Raw genomic sequence first — 27,923 nt, forward strand, 5'->3', positions numbered from 1 at the left:
TGATCATGTTTCTGATTTCTGCGATGCTAAAAAGCTCTTGGTGTTCTGATCAAGACCCAAATCATCACCGGGGCCCGTATTCATCACGCCTCTCAGGACGGCTCCTCAGAACGCTGCTAAGAGACATTGTTGGCTCAAAGGTTAGTCATCCAGTATGAAGCGGAGGACTAAACCTTAGACTCGGTCTGTCAGCTGATTGACGGCACAGACGGGCTGTGGGATGACCATGTAGGCAAGAACCAATCATGGAAGACATCTACTTATTTAAGAGAAATTCACCTGGAACGGTGAAACTCCTGAGAGTTTCTGTTCGACATTTGACAAGAAGTTTTAAGAGGTGGAAATGAAAGAGAAAAGATGATCTTTACAGCAGCAGGTCTGTTGGCGTATTCATCACCGGGGGCCCCGTATTCATCACCGGGGCCCCGTATTCATCACCGGGGGCCCCGTATTCATCACCGGGGGCCCCGTATTCATCACCGGGGGCCCCGTATTCATCACCGGGGGCCCCGTATTCATCACCGGGGCCCAGTATTCATCACCGGGGGCCCCGTATTCATAAAGATTCTAAGAATCCTTTCAGAAACTTCTACGTAGCAGTCTTTGCTTAAGAGCGATCAGGGACTGATCTGAGAGCAACTCTGAGCAAAAAAGACAAACTTTCATCTTAGTGAGGAGGCGGGGTTGACCCTGTTGCTATGGATGACGCAGTCTTTGGAAGACTGTGATTGGTTGGTTGTCCAAGAAGGTAAAATAGTGATTTTAAGTAAAGGTTCTTTTCTAAGCCTTAACTTTGGAAATTACATGTGTAATATTTCCCGGTTGACCGTTCTCTCTCTCTCACACACACATTATATATGTGTACATAGATCCTGTTTTTTTATTTACCATGCTGTTCATTTTCTACAAGGTATTTGATTGGCTTAGAATGATAAAGTGTTCTGCTGGTTGCTGGCGTGTCTATTTAAGAGCTGGTTTGAACGTATCAAACATGGAATCAAAACCAAGAAGAGAAGAAAGCCCGACAGAGGAACAGTGTTTACTGTTAGTCCAGTTAGTGGATGAACACAAGGCCATTCTAAAAGGACAATTCGGGCCGGGCGTCACAGCGCGGGGCGAGAAGCAGACGTGGGAGCGTACGGCACAAACTATTAACGGTTCATTCCCCCTGCTTGTGCGCACCAGGTGCGAGGTGGGAATGTCCAGTGGAAGCGAAATGAACTGCGACACAACGAGAGGCTGAAAGTGCTGTGTGGTCGTTTGTGTGATCACTCCGCTTACAGAAGGTGGTGACAGACCCAAATCATCACTGCTGCATTTCCCCAGTAATGTAGTGATTCCTTTCATTCCTGCGCGTCTCCAATAAGATCCGTCACAAACACGATCCCTGCACCATCTGACCTACAGCGTCTGATTAACTCACAACAACACGTTTCTTCTCCCTCTTCGTCTTTCTGACATTTTCTCCTCCACTAAAGAAACTCGTCCTCGTCCCGGCTCCTAACTATTTTCACCGTAAGACCTCTTTCAAGGGTTAAGATGCTTTCTGAATTACTTTTTTCTTTAATTTTAAGAGTAAACGCCTCACTCTGTATGCAGCATCAGTGACTTGAACCTGACTCTGGAGGCCCCGGGGAGCCAGTGGAGGTCACTGAGTAATGGACTGACATGAGTCCTTTTGGGCTGATCAAAAACCAGACGTGCTGCTGCGTTCTGAACCATTTGTAAGGGTTTCACCAGAGAGCGAACCAGGGCCTGTACCAGAAGCATTTCTAAGAATTTTCTTAGAATTTTGTCACTAGGAGCTACTCTTTGCCTTAAGATTTTTTATGAATACGGGTCCTGATCTTTACATGAACTGTGAGGTGTTGGTGGGAAGGCCACGAAGCGCCTGACTGCGTGTGGAGCTGTTTCATGACAGTTCAGCTCTTTGATTGTTGTGAAGGCCAAAATCATCATGTCCCGCGGCAAATAAACGCAGCGTCATCAGCACCTTCAGTTCAGCTGAAAACGTTTTGCTGCGTGAAGTAAGCGTTGAGATGACGTCGCTCGCCAGCTGGCTGTCCGAGCCGTCTAATAAAGTGCACATCATCAAATAATTCAGAAACATTCTTCCTCTCCTGAAAGATTCCCGCATGGCTCCTCAGCGCCGCCAGCAGCCCTGCTGGCAGCCGCTCAGACCTCTAGAGCTGCTGGAATACCTGGAGAGCAAATCTCAGATTTAAAGAGGTCATATTCTGCTTTGTGGCTTTCCCCCTCTCCTTTATGGAGTTATAAATCTTTTTAGTGCTGTAACAGGTTTGCAAAGTGAAAAAGCCCAAAGTGAGTTCCCATCTCCCACAGAAAACTCTGCTCTGAACTGAAAACAGCTCGTTTGTAGTCCAGCCGCTTCCCTTTCATCCCTGTGACGTCACAGGGATGAAAGCTAAACGCGGCTTATATAACGCTCGCCAAGCGGCTACTCCGCCAAGCCGGTCGGCAACACGTACGGCTGAACCCGAGCTGTTTACCGGCTTCTCGCTGACCCGCCCTTCTCTGCTTCTGATTGGCTAGTAGTCCTTAACTAGGAACTGAGCATGTGCAACTCCCGACAAAGATCATGTAGAGACAAGATGTATCACTCCATAGCTAAAACGAAGCCTTCAACACAGGCTAAAAAGAGGAGCTGCAGCAATGTGCAGTATGACAAAAATATAACCATGTAAACCTGCTCTGGTACAACCTCTAAATAAGATGAGGAACCTGAAAATGAGCAGAATAACACCTCTTTGAGAAGTTTGATAGATTCCTGGGCCCGGGGCTGAACAGACCTCAGGGTCACACCTGTGTGAGATCCTGGTCTGGATTGTTTGCAGGGCTCTGGAGGACTGATGTGTTGATTAGTGTGATTGGCTCCACCTGCTGCTGCTGATATAAACCAAGAGACAAGAGCCAGATCTGCTTCAGACCAGGTGAGACGCTGACTCAGGTAAGTGGGCCGCACTCATTCAGATTTCAGTCCTAGGTTGTGGTTTAACGTCCCTTTCTGTTCCTGGTTTTGCAGAACCTGAACCCGTTCCTGCCTCCGTCATCATGTCAGCAATTAAAACAGGATCGTCTCTCCGGAGTCTGGTTCTGACCCCGGAGAGGATCCCGTCCTTCATCATCCCCCCCCACAGTCCGCTCCTGTTTCTGTCTCCGCGGCCTCACCGGATGTCACCGGACCGGACCAGACTGCTGTCCGAGCCTGATGAGGCCAGTCCGGGAACGAGCCCCCCCGGGACGCCGATCAGCCCCGCTACCTCGCGCCGCTTCCTGCCGCGGCTCCGACGCCCCCGCCGCGCCGCGGCAGAGCCGGACACGGACGTGACGACGCGCGCAGCCATGTCTCTGCCGCACGTGGGGAAGGTGACCACGCCCTACGGGTTCCGCGCCGTACTGGCCGCGAGCCCGTGCACACGCCGGCGGGAGTCGCTGTTCCACCAGAACAAACCGGTGACCGAAACCCACCTGCGGGACCCGGCGGACCCCCTTCCACCTCCCGGTCCAGGTCCCAGCGAGTCCCGGGTCAGCCTGCGGCCCGTCAGAGCTCTGGGTCTGCAGCTGATGAAGGAGCTGAAGAAGCCAGCAGCGGCTCTAAAGGCGCTGAGTCCGGCCCCGAGGACGCGCCCCCGCTGACGTCACTCAGACTCACCTGCCAGGTAGACCGGGTCTCCGCGCGTCAGGACTCTGACCACGTTTAATGTTCTAATAAACTATGTTTTTAATAAAGTTTGTGGCGCTTCACGTGTTTCTGACCTTCATTTAAAAACTGCTGCACAACAGAATCCTGTGGTCATGAGCTTTATTCAGATGAAACGTAACGAATTAAATCTTAAACTGGACCCTGAAACAAACAGTGGGCCAGTGTCCCCGGGGCCAGTGCCAGGGTCCCATCAGCTGCTCCGGGATCAGACTTTCAGTGAGGGGTTCTGAGGCCGAGAGAAATAAAAACACAACAAATCGATCTGTAACATTGAAGAACAAAGATTTAGAAAATCATTAAAACTCGTGTTTATTATTCACCGCGTCCTCGGTCAGCGTCTCCTTCATTAAATAAAAATCCATCTCATGTCTGGACGTGTTTATTGATCAGTTGCGTTATTTTTAACATGTTCTAATAAAGACAAAGTTAAAGCTTCTCTTTAATGGCAGAGACCAACTTTTCCACAAGAAAACGTCATAAGAATTAAGTCATGTTTTAACAGCTTTTTGATTCACTGTCCCTGTGACAAAGAAGTGGTTTATTTATTTATGTTAATTATTTAATGTATTTACGTATTTAGATTATTTAATATATTTATTTAATGTATTTATTTATTTAGATTATTTAATATTTATTTAGATTATTTAATATATTTATTTAATGTATTTATTTATTTAGGTTATTTAATATATTTATTTAGATTATTTATATTATTGATTTAATGTATCTATTTATTTTAATTATTTAATGTATTTATTTATTTAGATTATTTAATATATTGATTTAATATATTTATTTAGATTATTTAATGTATTTATTTTTTATGTTGCTGTAATAATGACACATTTATCCAGAAACTTTTATCTTCATAAACAAACTTTATTTATTTACATTTCTTTTTGCCGCGTGCTCCACGCGCTGCCGACGTCACAGTCACGTCGCAACGCACAGCAGGAAATGTAGTTTTCGGCAGATGCGTCTCGTCGTTGTGGCGGGTAAGTGTGTCTCTGCGGGGACGGAGCGTTAATGTTAAACCTGGTCACAGTGTCCGGTACCGGGCCGGTCGTGTAGGTGCCGGACCGGAGAGTCAGAACCCGGACGGGCTCACCGGGACTCCGGCTCCGTCCGTGGGACCGGACCGCTAGGCTAACGTTAGCATGCTAGCCGGCTGGATGGGTGTTAGCATGCTAGCCGGAGGAAAGCAGCGCGACACCGGACAGAAGATCCGGTTTACCGGACAGAAGCTAGCTGCTAGCTCAGTGACGGAGTAACCGGGCTCTCGTGGTTCTGGTCCGGATTATTTCGGTCAGACTTCATGAGCTCATGTTGTGCTCGTGCTGCAGATCAATACACTCACTGAAGTACTTAAGTACACGTCTGAGGTATTTTGTACTTGATGAAACTTCAGCTCTGCATCAACATTCAGCTGTTAAAGTAATAAAACGAGTACTTTTACTTCGGATACCTGCAGTACATTTAGTTGCTACTGAAGCTTCTGTACTGCAGTATTCTGATGTTCAGCAGTAAACAGGTGACCGGGGACGTTTTGGTTTGGTGGTCAGTGTGTCCTTTAAAATATAATGATATTATATATGAAATGTAGGACTGGACTGGTCGGTACTCAGCAAGAGATCACGTCTTTATTTTATATATAACTCGGCAGTTAGTCGTGTTGATTTCAGGCTACAGTCTGTTTTCAAAAAAAAAACCTGTTCCAACAACAGGCTTCTGTTATTGGCTATAAACACGTTCACGTCCAGCCTGGTTACACTTCAACACTTAATTTGGCCTCCACCGTGTCCACGTTAAAGGAAACGTTTCACAAAGACAAAGCTTTGCTGTTTGTTTGATCTGTCGATGCAGCTGTACCACGCTGCGCTCCCGGTGCTGTTCAGCAGCACGCCGGGCTGCTCTGCTGTCCACGTAAAATCTGATTTCAGGTCTGTTAACACGCGATACAGTCTGAGATTAACACACAGTTCAGACTGGGGACATTCTGGTCCAGGGGCGCCGCTAGACACAAAGCTCCGCTGGGCCCCCGTGTTGTTTCTGATTGAAATGTGTCAGCGTGAGCCCGTTAATCTTGGTTCTGTCAGAACCGGAGCGTAAACACACGCCTGTGTTCTGGGTGCTGCGTTACCATTTGCCGCGACCTTTAAAACTGTCTCTGCTACACGCCTGAACGGAAACCTCTTCTGCTGTCAGGGAAGAAACCAGAAATATTCGCTTCTAACAACCTGAGAATTTTACTGAAAACATGACTCAACCCGATGATCGATTATCAAAATAGGTGGCGATTAATTAAATAGTTGACAGCGAATAGATTATCGATTAATCCGTGCAGCTCTGGTTCCAGCGTGTCGTAAAGTGAACGTTTACGACAGCGTGAAGACGTCACTGTGACAGAATGGTGAGGAGAGGAAATGCTGATCAGGGTGATTGATGGCGTCCTCGTCACCTGTGACCAGCTGACCCGTTGATACGTAACGTCGGTCGTGTCTGTCGCTGTTTCAGAGGTCATGTTTCTCCAGAATGAACCCGGTCCGCAAACGCCTCAAACTCAGCCCGTCCAAACCTGCTGTCAGCGCCAGGGCGCCACGTCCTCAGCTCCACTTCCATGATGCTTTGCTGCCGCCGCCTCCTGCTGCTCCTCCAGGGGGCGGAGCTGAGGAGGATGAGGAGGGTTACCTGCTGGTGGAGGAAGACACCACCGACTCCAGCCTCATCATCACCATGGGTAACGCGCGCACACACACACACACACACACTGTTTGTGATGTCACAGTACACTCAGGTACAGGTGTGTTAGATGATGATGTCACTTCCTGTCTGTGTGTCTGTCAGAGGACAATCAGGTGGAGGTGAAGGCAGCGAGGAGGAGAGCTATGAGGAAGAGGAGGAGGAAAGTGACTGAAGAGGAAGAGGACGAGGGGGGCGGAGCCTCAGAGAGCGAGGACGAGGTGGCGGGCGTTGACATGGAGATTGACAGACAGCTGGACCAATCATTGGAGACAAAGTCCAAACAGCACAACCTGACCACGGTGAACGTCAGGAACATCATCCACGTGAGTTCATTCACACACCGGCTGAGACCGGCTGAGTCCGCGTCAGACCGGCTGAGTCCGCGTCAGACCGGCTGAGTCCGCACTGTGTTATTAGCGTGTCATTAACGTGTTAACTGATCATGTGACTCACTCTGTGCGAACAGGAAGTGATCACCAACGAACACGTCGTGGCCATGATGAAAGCTGCCATCAACGAGACAGAGGCCGTCCCTCCATTTGTGAGTCTCGTCCAATCAGAATGCACAATTGGATCTCATTAATATTTATGAACCTGCAGAACTCTTCACCAATCAGATGTTTTCTTTTCTCCAGGAGCCAAAAATGACCCGATCCAAGTTTAAAGAAGTCGTGGAGAAAGGAGTGGTGAGACATACCTGTCCGTCTCTCTGTCTGTCTCTCTGTCTGTCTCACCTGTCTCTGTGTCTCACCTGTCTGTCAGTTTGTCTCACCTGTCTCTATGTCTCACCTGTCTCTCTGTTTGTCTTACCTGTCTTTCTGTCTCACCTGTCTGTGTCTCACCTGTCTTTGTGTCTGTCTCACCTGTCTCTGTGTCTCACCTGTCTCTGTGTCTCTGTCTGTCTCACCTTTCTCTCTGTCTCACCTGTCTTTTTGTCTCTGTGTCTCACCTGTCTTTGTGTCTGTCTCACCTGTCTCTCTGTCTCATCTGTCTTTGTGTCTCTCTGTCTGTCTCACCTGTCTCTCTGTCTGTCTCATCTGTCTCTTTGTCTCACCTGTCTGTCTCACCTGTCTCTGTGTATCACCTGTCTGTCTCACCTGTCTCTGTGTCTCTGTCTCACCTGTCTTTGTGTCTCTCTGTCTCACCTGTCTCTGTGTCTCACCTGTCTGTCTCACCTGTCTCTGTGTCTCACCTGTCTCTGTCTCACCTGTCTCTGTGTCTCACCTGTCTCTGTCTCACCTGTCTTTCTCACCTGTTTGTCTCACCTGTCTCTGTGTCTCACCTGTCTGTCTCACCTGTCTCTGTGTCTCACCTGTCTCTGTCTCACCTGTCTTTGTGTCTCTCTGTCTGTCTCACCTGTCTCTGTGTCTCACCTGTCTCTCTGTCTCACCTGTCTTTGTGTCTCTCTGTCTCATCTGGCTCTGTGTCTCACCTGGCTCTCTCTGTCTCACCTGGCTCTCTGTCTCACCTGTCTTTGTGTCTCTCTGTCTCATCTGTCTCTCTGTCTCACCTGTCTCACCTGTCTTTGTGTCTGTCTCACCTGTCTTTCTGTCTCACCTGTCTCTGTGTCTCACCTGTCTCTGTGTCTCACCTGTCTTTCTCACCTGTTTGTCTCACCTGTCTTTGTGTCTCTGTGTCTCACCTGTTTGTCTCACCTGTCTTTGTGTCTCTGTGTCTCACCTGTCTGTGTCTCACCTGTCTGTCTCTCTGTCTGTCTCTCTGTCTTTGTGTCTCACCTGTCCTCTGTGTTTCCAGGTGATTCCAGCCTGGAACATTTCTCCCATCAAGAAGACCAGTGATGTCAACAAGGTAAAGGTCAAAGGTCAAACACCTGGAAACGGTTTAATTCCTGTATAAACACTGATTAAGTTGAACTGATCCAGATCAATAGTGACCAGCTGTCTGTGTTCAGCCTCCTCAGTTTGTGGACATCCCTCTGGCTGAGGAAGACTCCTCTGATGAAGAGTACCGTCCTGATGAGGAAGAGGAGGACGAGACGGCTGAAGATGTGAGGCTGCGCTCTGATTGGCTGCACTTTCATACTGTGTGTGTAGACGTATTGATTATCGATGGATGGCTGTGTGTGCAGACGTTCCAGGAGAGCGACATGGAGAGCACAGCCTCGTCCCCCAGAGGGAGTCGGCTGACCCGGGTGGAGGAGGACAGCTGCAGCCCCTGGCAGGTAACAGAGCGGGATGGAAATATTCTCACCTGCCGAGACGAACGTGTCCACGTACAGGTGTGTGTGTGTGTGTGTGAGAGACACCCGCTCAATTATCAGTTCAGTAAAACTCACAGCAGATGAAGTTTCTTCTTGGTGGGTTTTTTCCTGCTTTGACCACCTGTGAGATCAGTTCATCATAACGAGGTGACGTCGCACATGGCGACGTAACAAAATGACCTCACGCCAGATATCTGCAGTGAACTGTTTTATAAATGCTCTCTGTCCACACAGGTGAACAGGTGCCGCACAGGTGAGCCCACAGCCTGTGACAGGTATTTGTTAGCATTAGAAACTCTGTGTAGATTGTAGAACTGTAGACTAGAATCATGTCAGCAGGGTCCTCTGACAGCAGGTCTGGACTCGTCTCTGTCCTCTGGCTGGACCCCTGATGCGATCTTTAGGACTAAGCGATGACCTTAGAAGGTATTACATTTTCACTTCTCACATTTTAGTCACAGAGGACAAATATAGTTTCTTGCCTGCTGTTGGCAGCAACACACACATTAAGGTAAAGTCCACCTACCAGCACCTCTAAAACTTGCCGATTAACACGGATCTCGTTTGTTTGATCGGAACTAAAACCGAAGCCACCAAACCGCTGTGGTCTTTGTCATCTCCGGAGTCCTGGTCCTGGTCGGAGCCGCTTTAAATCACCTCAGTACTATATTCCTTATGGTCACACTGGGGGCTGTGTTTGGTCCCGGTCTTACCGTGTTCCCTGGGAGGCTGCATAGCCTGGTTCCGTTGCCCAACATGCCCGGCTCCAGTTTTGGCGCTCATTCTGTGTTCCTCGCCCCAGGCCTGAAACTGTCTTCCACCAAAGCTCCTGCGGTAGTGGTGTGAACAGCAACACGCCGCCTGTACTCTGAACGCCCAGGTCAGGTAGAGTCAGCAAATCGGGCCGCTAACTGAGCTAACTAAAGTTTGCAGCAGTATGCCAGTAAGTGACTTCCTGCGTTACCAGAGAAAAGGTCCGTGTTGCAACAATCCCCTGATGCTTTCGTCTAGGTGACAGTGCTCGATGTGGGACGGTTGTATCGTGACTTTTTCTTTGCACCGCCACTTCTCATTAGTGACTGGTACTCTTCTCTGCCCTCTCCATACTAGGTTCTTTGGACGATTCATAATGGCCCTAAACAAACTGCATAACCCAGGGGGAACTACTTTACGCTCACCTGTTCCCGCTCTTGCGTACCTGCTAGTCTCTGTCAGCGGCTGGTCTAAGTAACATTACATAAACCTTACAAAGCCTGGCTCATCACAGGCACAAAGAGAAGACCAACAGTGGGAAGACGATACAACAGAAAAAGTAAAATCATAAACACGCCACCTAGGGATGGGGATCGAGACTCAGTTCCAAAAGAACCCGCTTCCAAAATTTCTCAAAACCCGAAAATCAATAAGGTTCGAGCTTATCGAGACTTGCGGGTCCTATGATGTAACGTTGTCTTGAGCGTCAAATCTTATTTAATTTGAAACGCAATGCATAAGAAAATCATCAGGCTGCAGTCTCTGCCTGCTCTCTGTCGCCTCCTCACACAGCGCAGGAGCAGAGCGAGAGGCGGCGCCGTCGTGGTGGAATACGGTGAGGGTTAAGTTAGCTCCAAACTACTGTAACATTAGTTGATGACAGCTGCGCTCGTTACTGTAAGTACGTGTAATAAAACCTTTGCAAGTAAAAATACTTTATCAATACACCTGTCTGTAAGGTCACGCTAAACATGTAGAAAGGGTTAATTTAATCCTCTCTGTCCTCAGTCTCTCATCCTGTATGTTTTAGACAAGCACAGCTAACGCTAGCTTGGCATTAGCCAGATGTTTGCCTGAAGCACAGACGGGTCTGTAGTCTTAAACTCAGCTGAGACAAACCAGCTGCTCCTTTTACCTGGTAACGTTACCTGCAGCCAGAGAGAGAGGAGGAGGGACTGATACAGACTGATGTTGTTCTTTCTAAACGCCACTCACTACTTGTGATGTCAGATAAAGTTACTGAGTTACTTTTCTGTTGTAAACATTAATGTTACTGCTCTAGAAACAACATTTAGCTGTATTTAAAATCTTTAATTAAAAACAACCAGGCAGTTAATAAGTACACTTCAATATATGTTTATTTATCGCAAGTGATATGTCATCTCAGTATATAACGTTATTACACATTGAATATTTTCCTCATACTGTGCAGGCCTACCTCAGGCCGGTTGGGTCTGGTCTTACCAAATAATCATCACTAAATAATTGTAAAGTATTGATAGTGGTATCGATAAAGAATCGGATCGTTAAGCAATTTCAATAATGGTATCAATAAAAATTAACGATCCCCATCTCTAACGTCAACATGTAAATAAGGGGAGGAAGGCACTGCCAAGTGACAAGGTGCAACTCCTGGATGGGGTTTGAGTAGGGAAGTAGGACTCTTTGAAGGGTTGACAGTGGATGTGACGCCAGTGTACGCCGGGATAGTAATCAACTGGACCCGCTATCGAGCTGAGAGTTGCAGGCAATTTGTGAATAGATTGGTAACTGGGGAGTTCTTGTAAAGGGGAGTGGAGTTACGGCTGGCAGAAAAAGAACGGCTCTCACCAATGACTCTGTTTAACGTTCGTACCAAAGAGCCATTGAAAAGCCTAAAATGTAACGTTCATGCAGGTCGATGATATTGAGGAAAAACCCTGCCTCCGCTTTGAAGTGGTTCATCTGTTGTCACATCAAACACTAAAAACAGTCCCCTCCCCCCTTCAGACTTCTCGTAGCCGCTCCAGACGTTTGAGGGCGGGATCTGTCTCAATGGGACCTCCCCCTCCTCCCAAAGCCCCACCTATCAAAGCAGTGACTGACAGCAGCTTCTTGGAGGAACTTCATGCTGTGGAGGAGGAGCTGGCTGTGTGTATGGAGCCCTACCAGGTAAGACACTGAAAACATACTGCCAGTTAAACAAGAACAACATATCCAAATATGGAAGTAGGTATGAAAAGGCGGTAGAGCTTAAGGACCTGACGTTAGCTCTTTAGGACCAGTTGGTTGTGTATTCGGACCCATCAGTAGTTCTTTAGGACCCAGACGTCAGCACTTGAGGACCAAACGGTATTGCTTAAGGACGAGTTGGTAGTGGATTCCGGCCCATCAATAGTCCTTAAGGACCAGTCGATATTGCTTTAGGACAAGTTGGTAGTGTGTTCGGACCCATCAGTAGTTCTTTAGGACCAGTTGGTAGTGTGTTCGGTCCCATCAGTAGTTCTTTAGGACCAGTTGGTAGTGTGTTCGGACCCATCAGTAGTTCTTTAGGACCAGTTGGTAGTGTGTTCGGACCCATCAGTAGTTCTTTAGGACCAGTCGGTAGTGTGTTTGGACCCATCAGTAGTTCTTTAGGACCAGTCGGTAGTGTGTTCGGACCCATCAGTAGTTCTTTAGGACCCAGACGTCAGCACTTTAGGACCAAACGGTATTGCTTAAGGACGAGTTGGTAGTGGATTCCGGCCCATCAGTAGTCCTTAAGGACCAGTTGGTAGTGTGTTCGGACCCATCAGTAGTTCTTAAGGACCAGTCGGTAGTGTGTTCAGACCCATCAGTAGTTCTTTAGGACCAGTCGGTAGTGTGTTCGGGCCCATCAGTAGTTCTTTAGGACCAGTCGGTAGTGTGTTCGGGCCCATCAGTAGTTCTTAAGGACCAGTCGGTAGTGTGTTCGGGCCCATCAGTAGTTCTTAAGGACCAGTCGGTAGTGTGTTCGGGCCCATCAGTAGTTCTTTAGGACCAGTCGGTAGTGTGTTCGGGCCCATCAGTAGTTCTTTAGGACCAGTTGGTAATGTGTTCGGACCCATCAGTAGTTCTTTAGGACCAGTCGGTAGTGTGTTCGGACCCATCAGTAGTTCTTTAGGACCAGTCGGTAGTGTGTTCGGACCCATCAGTAGTTCTTTAGGACCCAGACGTCAGCACTTTAGGACCAAACGGTATTGCTTAAGGACGAGTTGGTAGTGGATTCCGGCCCATCAGTAGTCCTTAAGGACCAGTTGGTAGTGTGTTCGGACCCATCAGTAGTTCTTAAGGACCAGTCGGTAGTGTGTTCAGACCCATCAGTAGTTCTTTAGGACCAGTCGGTAGTGTGTTCGGGCCCATCAGTAGTTCTTTAGGACCAGTCGGTAGTGTGTTCGGGCCCATCAGTAGTTCTTAAGGACCAGTCGGTAGTGTGTTCGGGCCCATCAGTAGTTCTTTAGGACCAGTCGGTAGTGTGTTCGGGCCCATCAGTAGTTCTTAAGGACCAGTCGGTAATGTGTTCGGGCCCATCAGTAGTTCTTTAGGACCAGTTGGTAGTGTGTTCGGACCCATCAGTAGTTCTTAAGGACCCAGACGTCAGCACTTTAGGACCAAACGGTATTGCTTAAGGATGAGTTGGTAGTGGATTCCGGCCCATCAATAGTCCTTAAGGACCAGTCAATATTGCTTTAGGACAAGTCGGTAGTGTATTTGGGCCCATCAGTAGTTTTGAAGGACCCATTAGTAGTTCTTTAGGACCAGTCGGTAGTGTATTCGGGCCCATCAATAGTCCTTAAGGACCAGTCGGTACAGCTTTAGGACAACTTGGTAGTTTACTCGGGCCCATCAGTAGTTTTGAAGGACCCATTAGTAGTTCTTTAGGACCAGTCGGTAGTGTGTTCAGGCCCATCAATAGTCCTTTAGGACCAGTAGTTCTTTAGGACCAGTCGATACAGCTTTAGGACAACTCGGTAGTGTGTTCGGACCCATCAGTAGTTTTGAAGGACAACTTGGTAGTGTATTCGGGCCCATCAGTAGTCCTTAAGGACCAGTTGGTAGTGTGTTCGGACCCATCAGTAGTTCTTAAGGACCCAGACGTCAGCACTTTAGGACCAAACGGTATTGCTTAAGGATGAGTTGGTAGTGGATTCCGGCCCATCAATAGTCCTTAAGGACCAGTCAATATTGCTTTAGGACAAGTCGGTAGTGTGTTCGGGCCCATCAGTAGTTCTTTAGGACCAGTTGGTAGTGTGTTCGGACCCATCAGTAGTTCTTTAGGACCAGTTGGTAGTGTGTTCGGACCCATCAGTAGTTCTTTAGGATAACTTGGTAGTGTATTCGGGCCCATCAGTACTTCTTAAGGACCAATCGGTCGTGTATTCGGACCCGTTAGTAGTAGTTAGTAGTCGGTAGCACTTTAGCCCTACAACCAATTGGTCCTAAACGATTTTGGAAAATAAACTAATTGCGATTTTTTTTTTTTTTTTTAACCAATATTGCAATTGCAATTATTAAGATCTTTATCTTCTTTATTATTAAACACAGACAAGCAATAAATCATTGTATGCTATGACTTACACAGTATTAGATAGATTTAACATACACTGTTCTTTCTTGTAGGCCAGCAGGCAGAGCTTTAATAAATAAACAATGTGGATATATTGATTATTGATTATTGGTCTCTTCCAGCCTCTGTCCGAGTCACAGGACGAGGTGGGTCTAATGGCGTACCGGACTCGGTCCAAGCGTCCCCTACGTGACATCCCGCTGGGCCGTCTGGAGGCAGAGCTCCGGGCTCCTGACATCACACCTGACATGTACGACTCCAGCTCCACCCACGAGGACAGGGAGTGGACTGATTGGCTGAGAGGGCTAATGACCTCAGAGATAGAAAATGAAGGTGTGTGTAGCTCTGTCACACAGTGTGACTCATTTTCTCTCTCAGTTCAATTCAAACGGCTTACTGTCATCAAAGTTTCAAGAACAATGTTGCCAAATGTACCGGTCATAAGTTTTACAACTCATACAACATGTATGTAGTTCTTCTGTAAATGTAAGTAGTTCAAGTCCAAGTAAAACCCCAAAGTAAGCAGCAAACTGCCAAAGTTAACACTGTTTACGTCACCAAAACAGACATTTTCAGATCTAAAATGAACAATTAAATGAAGGAGTTTTGTTCATTATTTCACTGTAGGATCAACCGATGACCTTCTGCTCTGTCTGCCTTCATTAATATTATGTATATATATAATATAGTACAAATAAAGCTTCTGATGGTGTATTAACAGGCTGTTCAAAGGAGTTTACTGTGGAAATGTGTTTACGCATCAACTTGAAGGCGTTTTTGTGTGTGTGCTGTTAAATGCGTTATGTTTAAGGAAGGATGAAGGTATGTAAGGCTATGTTTAAAAAATTTTCTATAGCATCAGAAGCTCTCCCCCACTTGTATTTGAAGTCAGTACGTGCAGTACTGAACCCAGTAAGAACCCGTTTGGGTTTCCCATCATGATTATGGTGACCAAAATGATCACGTTCATTAAACTCTGTTATAATGATAATTTATATTTGTAAAGGTTATACTAAGCATCGGGAACGCTACCGTGGTTAAACCGTTTCATTCGTATCCCTGACACCTGGGTCCTCTCTGGAAGACTGTCGTTATTCTCCAGGCTCACTGTCAGGGCCAGGTGTGTCCTCAGAAGGACCTAATAATATTAGGTCATCTGCAGAACGTAGACATTGTGTGTCAGAGAAGGAGAGCAGCGAGATCTGATGTCTTAGTGATTACAGAGCGAGAGCATGGTGTCCTTGTTTGTTAATGAGGGGGTAGAAATGTAGTTTGATGTTGTGTTCAGGACATTATGTTCCCTGAGGAAGTCCTTCCCCAGGTTGCTGCTCACCCGCACTGATACCTCCTTTGCTTTGGGTGTCGGGGAAACGTTGGAGGCTCACAGCGAGGGGGGAATACGTTTCATAACGCCGTGTTGTTCTCTGTCCCGCTACCAGAGGAGTGTGACGATGAAGATGATCCGGAATACAACTTCCTGGCCGACGTCGATGAACCCGACCAGGAGGATTACCGTGACGACAAGGCTGTCCGCATCACCAGTCAGTGCGCACACACACACTGTAAGATAATCTTTGTTTTGATGATCGGATCCTGAAACGTTTGGTGTTAAATATCTTCTGTGTCCTGCAGAGAAGGAGGTGAACGAGCTGATGGAGGAGCTGTTCCAAACTGTGAGTCTCTGCAGTCTTTACACACACAAACACACGTCTGTTACCCAGGCTGATGTTAGCGTAGCTTAGCATAAACACTGGAAACACACAGCTGGCCTGGCTCTGTCAGTCAGTGCTGGCACCAAACTAGGAAGCAGCAGTGTTCCATCTACACCACCCACCACACATATGAACTGCTTGTGTTTCAGTTGAAAGAAGACCTCGCAGGACAGGAAGTGGAAGATGAAGGCCATGAGGAAGAGGAGGAGCCTCAGGAGGAGACTCTCACTGTTGAAACACACACACCTGAGGAGCAGCACAACACGTATGTAACACACACACACACAGGTGTGATCGGGTGTCGTCCTGGCCCGCTGACCTGCTCTGCTTTCATCACAGAGGACCGGGCGATGACGAGGCGGAGGACGGACCAATCGCAGGGCGGCGTACGGTGAAGCAGCAGCTGGCGTTGATCAGGAAGAGACAGCAGCTCGGTCTGCAGACACACACGCTGTGTAACACACACACACACAGCCCAGAGCCGTACACACTGAAGCTGGAGGGCCAGCAGAGGGGCCGCCTGCAGCAGCAGCTTCAGCAGGTACACCTGTATACCTAGAGCAGCTACACCTGTACACCTACACGTGTACACCTGTGCAGCTACACGTGTACACCTGTGCAGCTACACGTGTACACCTAGAGCAGGTACACCTGTATACCTGTATACCTAGAGCAGCTACACCTGTGCAGGTACACGTGTACACCTAGAGCAGCTACACCTGTACACCTACCGCAGGTACACCTGTATACCTACTGCAGTTACACCTGTACACCTGTATACCTACTGCAGCTACACCTGTACACCTAGAGCAGCTACACCTGTACACCTACCGCAGGTACACCTGTATACCTACTGCAGTTACACCTGTACACCTGTATACCTACTGCAGCTACACCTGTACACCTAGAGCAGCTACACCTGTACACCTACCGCAGGTACACCTGTATACCTAGAGCAGCTACACCTGTATACCTAGAGCAGCTAAACCTGTGTACACCTAGAGCAGGTACACCTGTATACCTGTATACCTAGAGCAGCTACACCTGTGCAGGTACACGTGTACACCTAGAGCAGGTACACCTGTATACCTAGAGCAGCTACACCTGTATACCTAGAGCAGCTAAACCTGTGTACACCTAGAGCAGGTACACCTGTATACCTGTATACCTAGAGCAGCTACACCTGTGCAGGTACACGTGTACACCTAGAGCAGGTACACCTGTATACCTAGAGCAGCTACACCTGTGCAGCTACACGTGTACACCTAGAGCAGCTACACGTGTACACCTAGAGCAGGTACACCTGTGCAGCTACACGTGTACACCTAGAGCAGCTACACGTGTACACCTAGAGCAGCTACACCTGTATACCTGTATACCTAGAGCAGCTACACCTGTGCAGGTACACGTGTACACCTAGAGCAGGTACACCTGTATACCTAGAGCAGCTACACCTGTGCAGGTACACGTGTACACCTAGAGCAGGTACACCTGTATACCTAGAGCAGCTACACCTGTGCAGGTACACGTGTACAGCTAGAGCAGGTACACCTGTATACCTAGAGCAGCTACACCTGTGCAGGTACACGTGTACACCTAGAGCAGGTACACCTGTATACCTAGAGCAGCTACACCTGTGCAGGTACACGTGTACACCTAGAGCAGGTACACCTGTACACCTAGAGCAGCTACACCTGTACACGTCAGGTCGTGCTCTTACCGATGCAGATGACTAAATGCTCTCTGTCTCTCCATCTGTCAGCACATCCAGCTGCTGACACAGATTCACCTGTTGAGTTCACCTGTGGCCAAACTTCACAGTGAGGCTGAGACCACCAGACAGTTCCTGGTAACACACACACTTATTCTGTGAGCTCAGAGCTGCTCACATTTAAATCTACTCTAAAATATTCCTCCTGTGTGATTGTAGGATGTAAATAAACATGTTGCTATGGTGACGCCTCTCTCTCTGTCAGTTTGAGCTTGAGCTGTTGGCTCAGAGGGGCGAGCTGCTGATGTCTTCGGGTCGTCCTGGTTTCTGCAGCGTCTTCAGAGCCTCCAACCTGCAGGGGGCGCTGCAGCTGCTGGAGGAGCTGCGACAGACCCCCATCAGCTACCAGCCGCAAGACCACCCACCCGACACCAGAGGACACAGTGAGTAACACCTGCAGCTAGGAATCATGGGAGGTCTGGGGGGCGAGGAGTTAGCAGGGTTTAAACGTGACGATGTGGTTCTGTGTTCAGTGCGTTGTTACCCCGTCATGCCGGCTGAGCTGGCCTGGCTCTTTGCCACCCGTCCGGTCTTCCTCTACCCAGAGCTGCTACCCTGTGCCAGCCTGGACCCGGCGTTATACTGCCCCCGCAGGACGGCTGCCTTCACTGCAGCTGAGGACTGGTAAACGCACACACGCAGAGTTACTGTGTGTTGAGCTGTGACAGCGGCGTGAACGTTGTGTGTTTCTGTGTGTGTGTTATCAGCCTCCTGGTTCTCGGGCTCAGGAACATGGAGGGGTCATGTGACCCGACTAAGCTGGTGTCTCAGTTCCTGCTGAGGAAGACTCTGGTCCAGGTCCGACGGAGAATCCTGCAGTGCTGCAGACCTGGTTTCCCTGACAACATCGTCAAGGTAACGTCCTTGTCCAGCTGACTGAAGTTTCACCTCTCGGACTGCGTTTGACTCGGTGTCCTCTGCAGGCGTTCAGGTACCAGCGGGTTCTGTGGCCGATGCCGGTGGCCTGCCGTTACGTTAACCCTGCGGAGCAGCGCCCCCCGGTGGAGAGAGAGGAGCGAGTCATGCCTCTGTGGCTGGTGGTAAGTGATGTGGCAACGCTTCAAGTACTTATTGTTGTGGTCGACCTACAGGACGCCCTCAGAACAAAACATGGACCAGTCCTGATCCCCGACAGTGGTGTCCCGTCCTGGGGTCTCATTTATAAAAACTCACTAAAAGTGTACGTGCGTCCAAAAGCCAAAAAAGGCGTACGGCAAAAAATACTCAGACTTATAAAACTGTGCGTACGCACATCTGTAAGCAAGTTCCGCTCCTTTTGGTGAAGCTGAAGCTGTTTGGTGGGTAAAAAATACACTTTCCCGATCCCTGACAGTAGTCGCCGCCCCCGATCTCTGACAGTAGTCGCCGGCCCCGATCTCTGACAGTAGTCGCCGGCCCCGATCCCTGACAGTAGTCGCCGGCCCCGATCTCTGACAGTAGTCGCCGGCCCCGATCCCTGACAGTAGTCGCCGGCCCCGATCCCTGACAGTAGTCGCCGGCCCCGATCCCTGACAGTAGTCGCCGGCCCCGATCCCTGACAGTAGTCGCCGGTCCCGATCCCTGACAGTAGTCGCCGGTCCCGATCTCTGACAGTAGTCGCCGGCCCCGATCCCTGACAGTAGTCGCCGGCCCCGATCCCTGACAGTAGTCGCCGGTCCCGATCCCTGACAGTAGTCGCCGGCCCCGATCCCTGACAGTAGTCGCCGGTCCCGATCTCTGACAGTAGTCGCCGGCCCCGATCCCTGACAGTAGTCGCCGGCCCCGATCCCTGACAGTAGTCGCCGGTCCCGATCTCTGACAGTAGTCGCCGGTCCCGATCCCTGACAGTAGTCGCCGGTCCCGATCTCTGACAGTAGTCGCCGGTCCCGATCTCTGACAGTAGTCGCCGGTCCCGATCTCTGACAGTAGTCGCCGGTCCCGATCTCTGACAGTAGTCGCCGGCCCCGATCTCTGACAGTAGTCGCCGGCCCCGATCTCTGACAGTAGTCGCCGGCCCCGATCTCTGACAGTAGTCGCCGGCCCCGATCCCTGATAGTAGTCGCCGGCCCCGATCCCTAGTCGCCGGCCCCGATCCCTGACAGTAGTCGCCGGTCCCGATCCCTGATAGTAGTCGCCGGTCCCGATCCCTGATAGTAGTCGCCGGTCCCGATCCCTGATAGTAGTCGCCGGCCCCGATCCCTGACAGTAGTCGCCGGCCCCGATCCCTGACAGTAGTCGCCGGCCCCGATCCCTAGTCGCCGGTCCCGATCTCTGACAGTAGTCGCCGGTCCCGATCTCTGACAGTAGTCGCCGGTCCCGATCTCTGACAGTAGTCGCCGGTCCCGATCCCTGATAGTAGTCGCCGGCCCCGATCCCTAGTCGCCGGCCCCGATCCCTGACAGTAGTCGCCGGCCCCGATCTCTGACAGTAGTCGCCGGTCCCGATCTCTGACAGTAGTCGCCGGTCCCGATCTCTGACAGTAGTCGCCGGTCCCGATCTCTGACAGTAGTCGCCGGTCCCGATCTCTGACAGTAGTCGCCGGTCCCGATCCCTGACAGGAATAGTCCCCTGTTGGATCAGTAATGAGAGAACATGATGTGCAGTAGGTTCTGTAAACGTCTGTCGATCAAAGATCAATAAGTATTAATCAGTTTTGTTTGTACTCCCCACAGAGGAGTCTACCAGTCATATACCCGACCATCAAACGCTATAACAGCCCGTCTGGCTCTGCCCCCGAGGCCCCGCCTCCTCGCAGCTCAGGTGGACCTCGTCATAGTCAGCTAACCTTCCTCCGCTCTGCCTCAAACACCTACAGCTTCCCCCCCGGGACCAGATACCCACACCGCCTTCCCAAAAACCTGGACTTCAGACGCATTGGCTTTGTGCTGCTGCAGGAGCCCCTCCCCCTGACTCCCCCTGACTCCTCCCCCCTCCCTGACACCCAGGTGGACTCCTCCCCCCCACCTCGTTGCCCCCGAGATCTCAGTCCTCCCCAAGTCCTCCTCCGCCGCTTCCTCCTTTCCAGGACCGACCCCCTCGCTGACGTCATCACCAGCTCATCCGACTCCATGACGACAAGAGAGCGAATCAGACGTCACTATCGGATTCTCACCAGCCTGAAGAGTAGGAGCAATGAAGAGGCTCCTCCTCCTCCTGAAGATCCCGCCCCCTCTCAGATGGAGGTGCATGAGAGCAATGATGTCATCAGGATGAACGATGAGGAGGAGGAGGAACAAGGGGAGGAGAGGGAGGAAGAAGAGGAAGAGGAGGAGAGCGAGGTCTTCCTGGCTCTGTCTGAATCCTCATCCAGCTCCACAGGAAGTGTTGCCCTTGACGACGACCTGGCCGAACTCGAGGAGGCGGAGTCAGAGAGTGAACAGGAAGTGACTTGCAGAGCAGCAGCAGAGTCCCTCCTCCTGCCGCAGGTCAGTCAAATACAATAGGCTGTTCTCAGCCTTCTTGTGCTCTTGTGAAACATGGTTCACGGTTCAGATTCCTGGATGTGTTCTTGGCACGTCCATTTTACCCAGGATGCATCGGTTGGTAACTTCTAGAAAAAGAGCCGGCGGGGGAAGCTTGCGATACAGCGGGCAGGGTCAGCTAGCTCAGGTAAACACCGGCACACAAAACCGTCTGGCCCCGCCTCTCTCTGTCTGACGCAGCCTATCAACAGCCGAAACCAACGTGCACCCTGTGTGTTCACTGCTGCTGGAAAAGATCCACCGCGACTTGTAACGAGGGACGCAGCGATTCCAGGCTTTGCTGGTCCGATCGCAGTCTGAGGAATAATCACGTTTCACGACTATAATCCATTAATTTAACAACACCAGTAATGACTCAGGTTGATTTTTAATGACATTAACAATTAGATTTCTATAAAATGTAAGTATTCTTAACATGAGAGGAATATTGAGGGGAAACTGTTACTGTCATCAACTCTCATCCATACGTGTAGGTTTCAGTGTGAATGATGAGAACGTCTCTCCTGAGTGTGATTAATATCTGGAACGCCGGGAGTCGGTACTCTCCAGAGGACGACGTTCTTCCAGCCATTATCAGCGTGGAAGCCGGGTCCAGCGAGCGCGCGAGCTCGGCGTGCGGCGCGTGTTGCTCGACGCAGCGACAAACCGCCGTGGCGCGGCGCCGGCCGCTGAGAATAACGGGCCTCGTCGCGCTGCGGTGGCTTTGAACGGTTCCAGCTGCTGTGTTTGTTTACGCTGACAGCGACACGTTTATATTTAATTCCCCACCGACCTGCCGCGTCGTTGAACTCTGTGATCACGTGTGACCTTTACTTGGAGACCAGAGTTTAGCCGGGGAACAGCAGCCTCCGTGTCTCCGAGCAGCTGCTGCTCCTCTAACTCTGCTTCCAGTTTGGAGCTTCAGGATGATTCAGGATCAGGTTTGTTTGTGTGCAGGAAGCGGACCAGAGGGGGTCTGAGGACAAGAGGGGGTCTGAGGACCAGAGGGGGTCTGAGGAGGAGGTCTTCGCTCAGGATTATCTCCTCAGAGTAAGACCTCTGACATCACAACATGTTTCATTGTGACTTCCTGTTGTTACTGTTGTTTCTTCAACACGCCAGATGTTTGTCTGCACTTCCTGTTTCCTGTGCAGGTGTGTGATGCGGTGCAGGGGTCACAGGGCCTCTCAGAGCAGCTGCTGCAGGTGCTGGATCAGTTCTCGGCAGCGGGGCCCCTGGGGTCCCCGAAGGCTCTGTATGACGGCCTGAGCTGTGTGCTGCAGCCGTGGCCTCAGCTGCTCAGAGACTTCGCCGCCTTCCTGAACCAAGGACAGGCCCGCCGCTGCGGACTGGTGGGTAACGTTACTCTGACATCACGGCATGATGTCACTCAGGTGCAGACCGAACTAACTCTTCTTCTGTGGTTTCTTCTGTCAGCTGCCGGAGCAGCAGCTGTTTGAACGCAGTCGGCGGTTTCTGAGGCGACTGGGGCAGAGCCTGGGAGAAGGCTCCGCCCCTTACCAGCAGGTGGTGTCGGTGCTGCAAGGAAGCGCCGCCCCCCCACCCGATGACATGGACAAGGTAGAGGATGACCTTTGACCCCCCAGCCAATCACCAGTTCTCATTATTGCTTTTCTTCTTCTCTCTGAGGGTTTCTGGAGGTCTTGCTTTTGTTTCTGGTCGGCGAGCTCTTCTTCTTCTACTGTCTTTATTACCACTGATGGAACCACTTCCTGTCACAGCGCTCACAAACCTCGCTGTGTTTCTCCTTCAGGTCTCCTCGCTCCTCAAACGCCACCCGGGCCTGCAGGAGGAATTCTGGGAGTTTTTCCAGCAGCTTCACGGCCAGTCGTCACCCGTAGCAACCAGCTCCGAGACCGCGGAGAGGGACTGCGTTTCCCAGAATCCTCCTGATGGGAACGGGAAGAGAGTCGACCGCCAGGCGTCTGAAGAGTGCGAGACAGGAAGTGACCGAGAGGAAGGGGCGGAGTCAGAGCGACCGGTCTGCGCCAAAAACATCTCGATGACGTCAACCGGAGAGAAAGTCGTCGTATGGACCCGGTCAGAACACAAACACGCCGCTGATACCAGATCAGCTGCTGACAGGATGTGATGAAACTTCCTGTTGTGTCTTTAGAGAATTAAAATTGGTTTTGATAACGTCACAGTGTCTGTCTGATTAAAGTTTGAACGCACTGATGCTAGCTAGCATGACTAGCAGCTGAACCACTCTGACCTCTTCCTGTTTCAGGGAGGCGGACCGCGCCATCCTGACCGCCTGTCAGCAGAGAGGAGCCAATCGGAAAACGTTCAGACGTGTCTCCGCCCAGCTGGGGAACAAGACCGCCCAGCAGGTGAGGAGGGGGGCGGGGCTTCAGACGCTCAGTCATGTTCACTCCAGGGTTCCAGGTCTTAAATAAGTTTCCTTCGTCCATGAAACGCCACCTAAATGCTCCCGCAGCGCTTTACAATGACCCCCCTCTTTCTTTTTCAGGACGTTCCACATTGTTGTGCTTGCTCTGCTCGATGTTTGTCCGACGGCTCTGCTCGATGTTTGTCCGACGGCTCTGCTCGATGTTTGTCCGACGGCTCTGCTCGATGTTTGTCCTTGTCCGACGGCTCTGCTCGATGTTTGTCCTTGTCCGACGGCTCTGCTCGATGTTTGTCCGACGGCTCTGCTCGATGTTTGTCCGACGGCTCTGCTCGATGTTTGTCCGACGGCTCTGCTCGATGTTTGTCCGACGGCTCGGCTCGATGTTTGTCCGACGGCTCGATGTTTGTCCGACGGCTCTGCTCGATGTTTGTCCTTGTCCGACGGCTCTGCTCGATGTTTGTCCTTGTCCGACGGCTCTGCTCGATGTTTGTCTGACGGCTCTGCTCGATGTTTGTCCTTGTCCGACGGCTCTGCTCGATGTTTGTCTGACGGCTCTGCTCGATGTTTGTCCGACGGCTCTGCTCGATGTTTGTCCGACGGCTCTGCTCGATGTTTGTCCGACGGCTCTGCTCGATGTTTGTCCTTGTCCGACGGCTCTGCTCGATGTTTGTCCTTGTCTGACGGCTCTGCTCGATGTTTGTCTGACGGCTCTGCTCGATGTTTGTCCTTGTCTGACGGCTCTGCTCGATGTTTGTCTGACGGCTCTGCTCGATGTTTGTCCTTGTCCGACGGCTCTGCTCGATGTTTGTCTGACGGCTCTGCTCGATGTTTGTCCTTGTCCGACGGCTCTGCTCGATGTTTGTCCTTGTCTGACAGCTCTGCTCAATGTTTGTCCGACGGCTCTGCTCGATTGTCCTTTTCTCCCACAGACAGCTCTCTGGTCTTCATGCTGGTTTGTCCACTTTAACAGGAAATGCAGTCTTTATAGGTTTGAACCAAGGATGGAAACTGAGACTAGTCATGCAGAGCTAGTTAATGTTTGGACAGTCAGCCTAAAAGGCAACAGCTGGGCAACAAGAAACATCTGGGACATGTTCCAGTAGTTTTCTCACTTGTAAAATGGGCGGGTTCAAACAAAAGGTGGTTTGTCCTGAGTTATTTAACTTATCTAGACGTGAATACCAGGAAATAAAAGCTGAGATTCTGAACTCTACTGATCTTTTGATCTTAAACCCAAATGTCTTCAGAGAACAACAGAAACAAAGGAACTGGTCCAGTCTGTATTTCTGGTATTATCTGGTGTTATATATCCAGAGATGGCGCAGGGCGCTTCAGCTCTGCTGCTACGACTCCATCCAGTAGTAATTCACAGGGGCGGGGACTCGAGTCGCAAATTTGAAGACTTGAGACGTGCTTGACTAAAACAGACTTGGTGTTCATATTTGCATTCGTTTGCTTCACACAGCGGTCCAGATCTCCGTAACCAGCGGCGTGTAAAAAGACCTTTACGTATAACGTGTGGTACAACACAGACTTTCAAGGATTATGTTGTCGATGACGGTAGGAAGAAAAGAACAGTGGCGTGCAGCTCAGAAATCAGTGACACGACCACAACATCCAACTTCATCCGTCTCTACAGCAGCTATAAAGAAGGTTACGTCTGCGGCTTTTTAGCTAACTGAACTTATTGGCTGGTCGAACGCTTAGAAAGCTAACGTTTCGTTTAAGCTGCACCAAGTTGTTTGGCTGCAGTTTGTAACCTCTTAACATTCCTGGTGGTAACAGGTCCTGGCGGCAGCTCTCAGTCTGCCCACAGCTGCTCCAGATGATCCAACGTCTGACTGACCAGTGCAAACCGTCACCACAGCGGGTCCAATCTCAATCCTCTGTCAGACCAGCCGGGACGGCAAAAGTGAGGCGACTCCCCTGTGAAGCCTCACAGTAACTTAATCCAGCCATCGATCATATTCCAACAGAAACGTTGTCAAAGGTCCAGACGATCCAGTCCAGTAAAACATTTAGTCCAAAACACACGATTCCATCAGTAAATCCTCAGGGACGGCTGCCGCACCGCTTCAGATTCACCGGCAGACGCGGCTCGTTTGTCTTTATAACCGGAATAACTCTGATCTGAATGTAACGGCTACGACAGCTTGTATTCAGATTATCGGCTGAACTCTGACCTTTCCGCTGACTGCTGATCCGAGCCAATAGGAGCTCACGCGTCCCTTTCACAGCCTACAGCGGCCAACGAGAGCCGGCGCTGCGAGGAAGGGCCGGCCCCCGATATTTCCCGGGTAGGCCGAGCCAATAGAGCCGACGACTGGCGCTTCCTGTAGCCAATAAGATTCTGCAAATAACGACATCCAGCTTTAAGGAGGAAGTTCATGATCTACCAGCAGAAACGCACGTCTGCGTGGAGCTGCCTGCTGATACGGAGCGACGCAGCAGCCGCCGCCCGCCTGCCACCAGGGGTGGGGCTGATTTAGAAAAAACACGCTGAGACAGACGCTCAGAAAAACCTGCGGACAGCAGATATTTTATTCATTTAGCTGACGCTTTTATCCAAAGAGACTTACAGCTGCTGTACGTGTCAGAGGTTGCACGCCTTGCTCAGGGTCATAGTGGGGAATTGAACCCGGGTCTCTCACACCAAAGGCACGTGTCTTATCCACTGCACCATCACCGCCCCATTTTTCATGGTACTGGTATGAAGTCTAAACTTGTTCTAGGTAAGGCTTTATGCTGCGGCCCTTTTCTTCAATTAAACAAAGATAAAACTGAAGTTATTGTCTTTGGAGCCCATGAGGAACGATTTAAAGTCAGCGCTCGACTTCAATCTGTAATGTTAAGAACCATAAATCAAGCCAGAAATCTTGGTGTGGTCATGGACTCAGACCTGAATTTGAGGAGCCACATTAAGACAATTACAAAGTCAGCCTACTATCACCTGAAGAATATATCAAGGATTAAAGGACTCAGCAGGACCTGGAAAAGCTTATCCATGCATTTATCTTCAGGCTCCCTAAGAAATCCATCAGACAGCTGCAGCTGATTCAGAACGCTGCTGCTCGAGTCCTCACTAAGACCAAAAGGTGGATCACATCAGTCCAGTTCTGAGGTCTTTACATTGGCTTCCTGTCTGTCAAAGAATTGATTTCAAAATCCTGCTGTTAGTTTATAAAGCACTAAATGGTTTAGGGCCAAAATAAATTTCTGATCTTCTGCTTCATTATGAACCATCCAGACCTCTCAGGTCGTCTGGGATCAGGTCTGCTTTCTGTCCCCAGAGTCAAAACTAAACAAGGAGAAGCAGCGTTCAGTTATTATGCTCCGTATATCTGGAACAAACTCCCAGATAACTGCAGGTCTGCTGAAACTGTTCTTTTAAATTAAGACTGAAGACTTTTCTTTTTACGGCTGCCTTTAATTAAATGAAAGCCGTAGATTAGTAAGTTTCACTGTAACTTTTTTTATAATGAGTTTTACTTTTCCAGTTTCCCTGTGGTGCTTTCACGTTTTATGTAAAGCACTTTGAATTGCCTTGTTGCTGAAATGTACAGATAAACGTGCCTTACAGTGTTTTCCTGCCAGCTGTAGTCGTCTGCTTCGTGCGTTTGTTAGAAAACTTTCTTTGAGGGGAAACCAAACATATATTAGTTTTAGTGTGTTTGAACTCGAGTTACCGACACGTGTTTCCGTTACTCTGTTTTTCTAGCCCAGTTCAATAATCAGTGAAGCTACTAGACTAAATAATGTTGACCGTTAAACCTAAAGACGGATCCTCTGTTTCCTCCAGGTGAGTCTCCGTTTCCACGACCTGATGAATCTTTTCCACTCCGCCTTCCAAAAGTCCTCGGAGAGCCGGCCAGTCGGCACGCAGGAAGCAGCCCTGGGCTAGTTCCTCTGACCTTCTGCCGGTGTTGGGACGGCAGCTGATCAGGATCCAGTTCTCCGGAGCTCCGCTGTTCACTAAAGCTGGTCTCCCTTCGCTCTGGGTTCTCCAGAGATCCAGAAGAACATCCGGATCTGTAGAATCCGTCAGGACTCTAGAGCTCTCGATGTGATCTAGAACGATGGTCGGCCTTCGTATTTAATGATTATTTATTTTTGATTGAGCTGATGTCACAGAGACCCGCCCGCTGTGGCAGGGGACGTGGCCTCTGTGATGTCACAGCGAGGTCAGAAACAAGAAGGAAACACTAAAGAAACGAAGTGACGAGAAGCTGAACTCTTCTTCTGCTGCTTTGAACTTCCTGCCTTTAGTTTTCTCACACCTGATGGAACACCAGATCGGGTTCTGCAAGGCCCCCCTGCTGAGAACCAGAGACGCTGCTGGTCCTGTGGAGCGCCACGTGAACTCTGCGTTTCCCTTCACATTTTCAAACATCAAACTTTTGCACTGAAAATGAAAACGGATGTTATTCTTTCTGCAGCTGTAAATCTGTTTCTGTTCGGAGGTTTAGTCTTCCCATGATGCACCACCTGATCCATCCCATGGTTCCCAGCGGACTTATGTTCGTGACGTTCCGTCAAGCTTTTTATAGGAAATGTTTGTTTATCATATTGAATATGAATGGATGAAGGTCGACTGCTTCAATAAAACATTTTTACGTTTTTCA

General features: G+C 49.8%; 2 protein-coding genes across 2 annotated transcripts; both read left to right on the forward strand.

Annotated features, from left to right (window-relative positions):
* The first annotated feature begins 2,923 nt into the window (after nt 1–2,923).
* On the forward strand, nt 2,924–3,769 carry LOC119906947 (C2 calcium-dependent domain-containing protein 4A-like). The gene is made up of 2 exons (XM_038724416.1): nt 2,924–2,968; nt 3,044–3,769. Exon 2 carries the CDS (start codon nt 3,073–3,075, stop codon nt 3,655–3,657), a length of 585 nt encoding a protein of 194 aa, XP_038580344.1. The 5' UTR covers nt 2,924–2,968; nt 3,044–3,072; the 3' UTR covers nt 3,658–3,769.
* An 868-nt stretch (nt 3,770–4,637) lies between these two features.
* si:dkey-27c15.3 (GON-4-like protein) lies at nt 4,638–27,923 on the forward strand. Its single transcript, XM_038724417.1, has 26 exons — nt 4,638–4,719; nt 6,239–6,461; nt 6,569–6,789; nt 6,933–7,007; nt 7,102–7,152; nt 8,222–8,275; nt 8,379–8,474; nt 8,556–8,648; nt 11,430–11,591; nt 14,127–14,337; nt 15,444–15,545; nt 15,637–15,677; nt 15,866–15,981; nt 16,056–16,257; nt 17,479–17,565; nt 17,693–17,870; nt 17,961–18,111; nt 18,195–18,342; nt 18,411–18,527; nt 20,139–20,891; nt 21,885–21,977; nt 22,082–22,279; nt 22,365–22,508; nt 22,702–22,988; nt 23,179–23,281; nt 27,101–27,923. The coding sequence occupies exons 2-26, from the start codon at nt 6,257–6,259 to the stop codon at nt 27,200–27,202; spliced, it is 3,990 nt and encodes a 1,329-aa protein (XP_038580345.1). The 5' UTR covers nt 4,638–4,719; nt 6,239–6,256; the 3' UTR covers nt 27,203–27,923.

This window comes from Micropterus salmoides, unplaced genomic scaffold (genome assembly GCF_014851395.1).
Source record: "Micropterus salmoides isolate LMB-PRFRI ecotype aquatic unplaced genomic scaffold, ASM1485139v1 Ms_hic_scaffold_17, whole genome shotgun sequence".
NCBI classification, from domain to species: domain Eukaryota; kingdom Metazoa; phylum Chordata; class Actinopteri; order Centrarchiformes; family Centrarchidae; genus Micropterus; species Micropterus salmoides.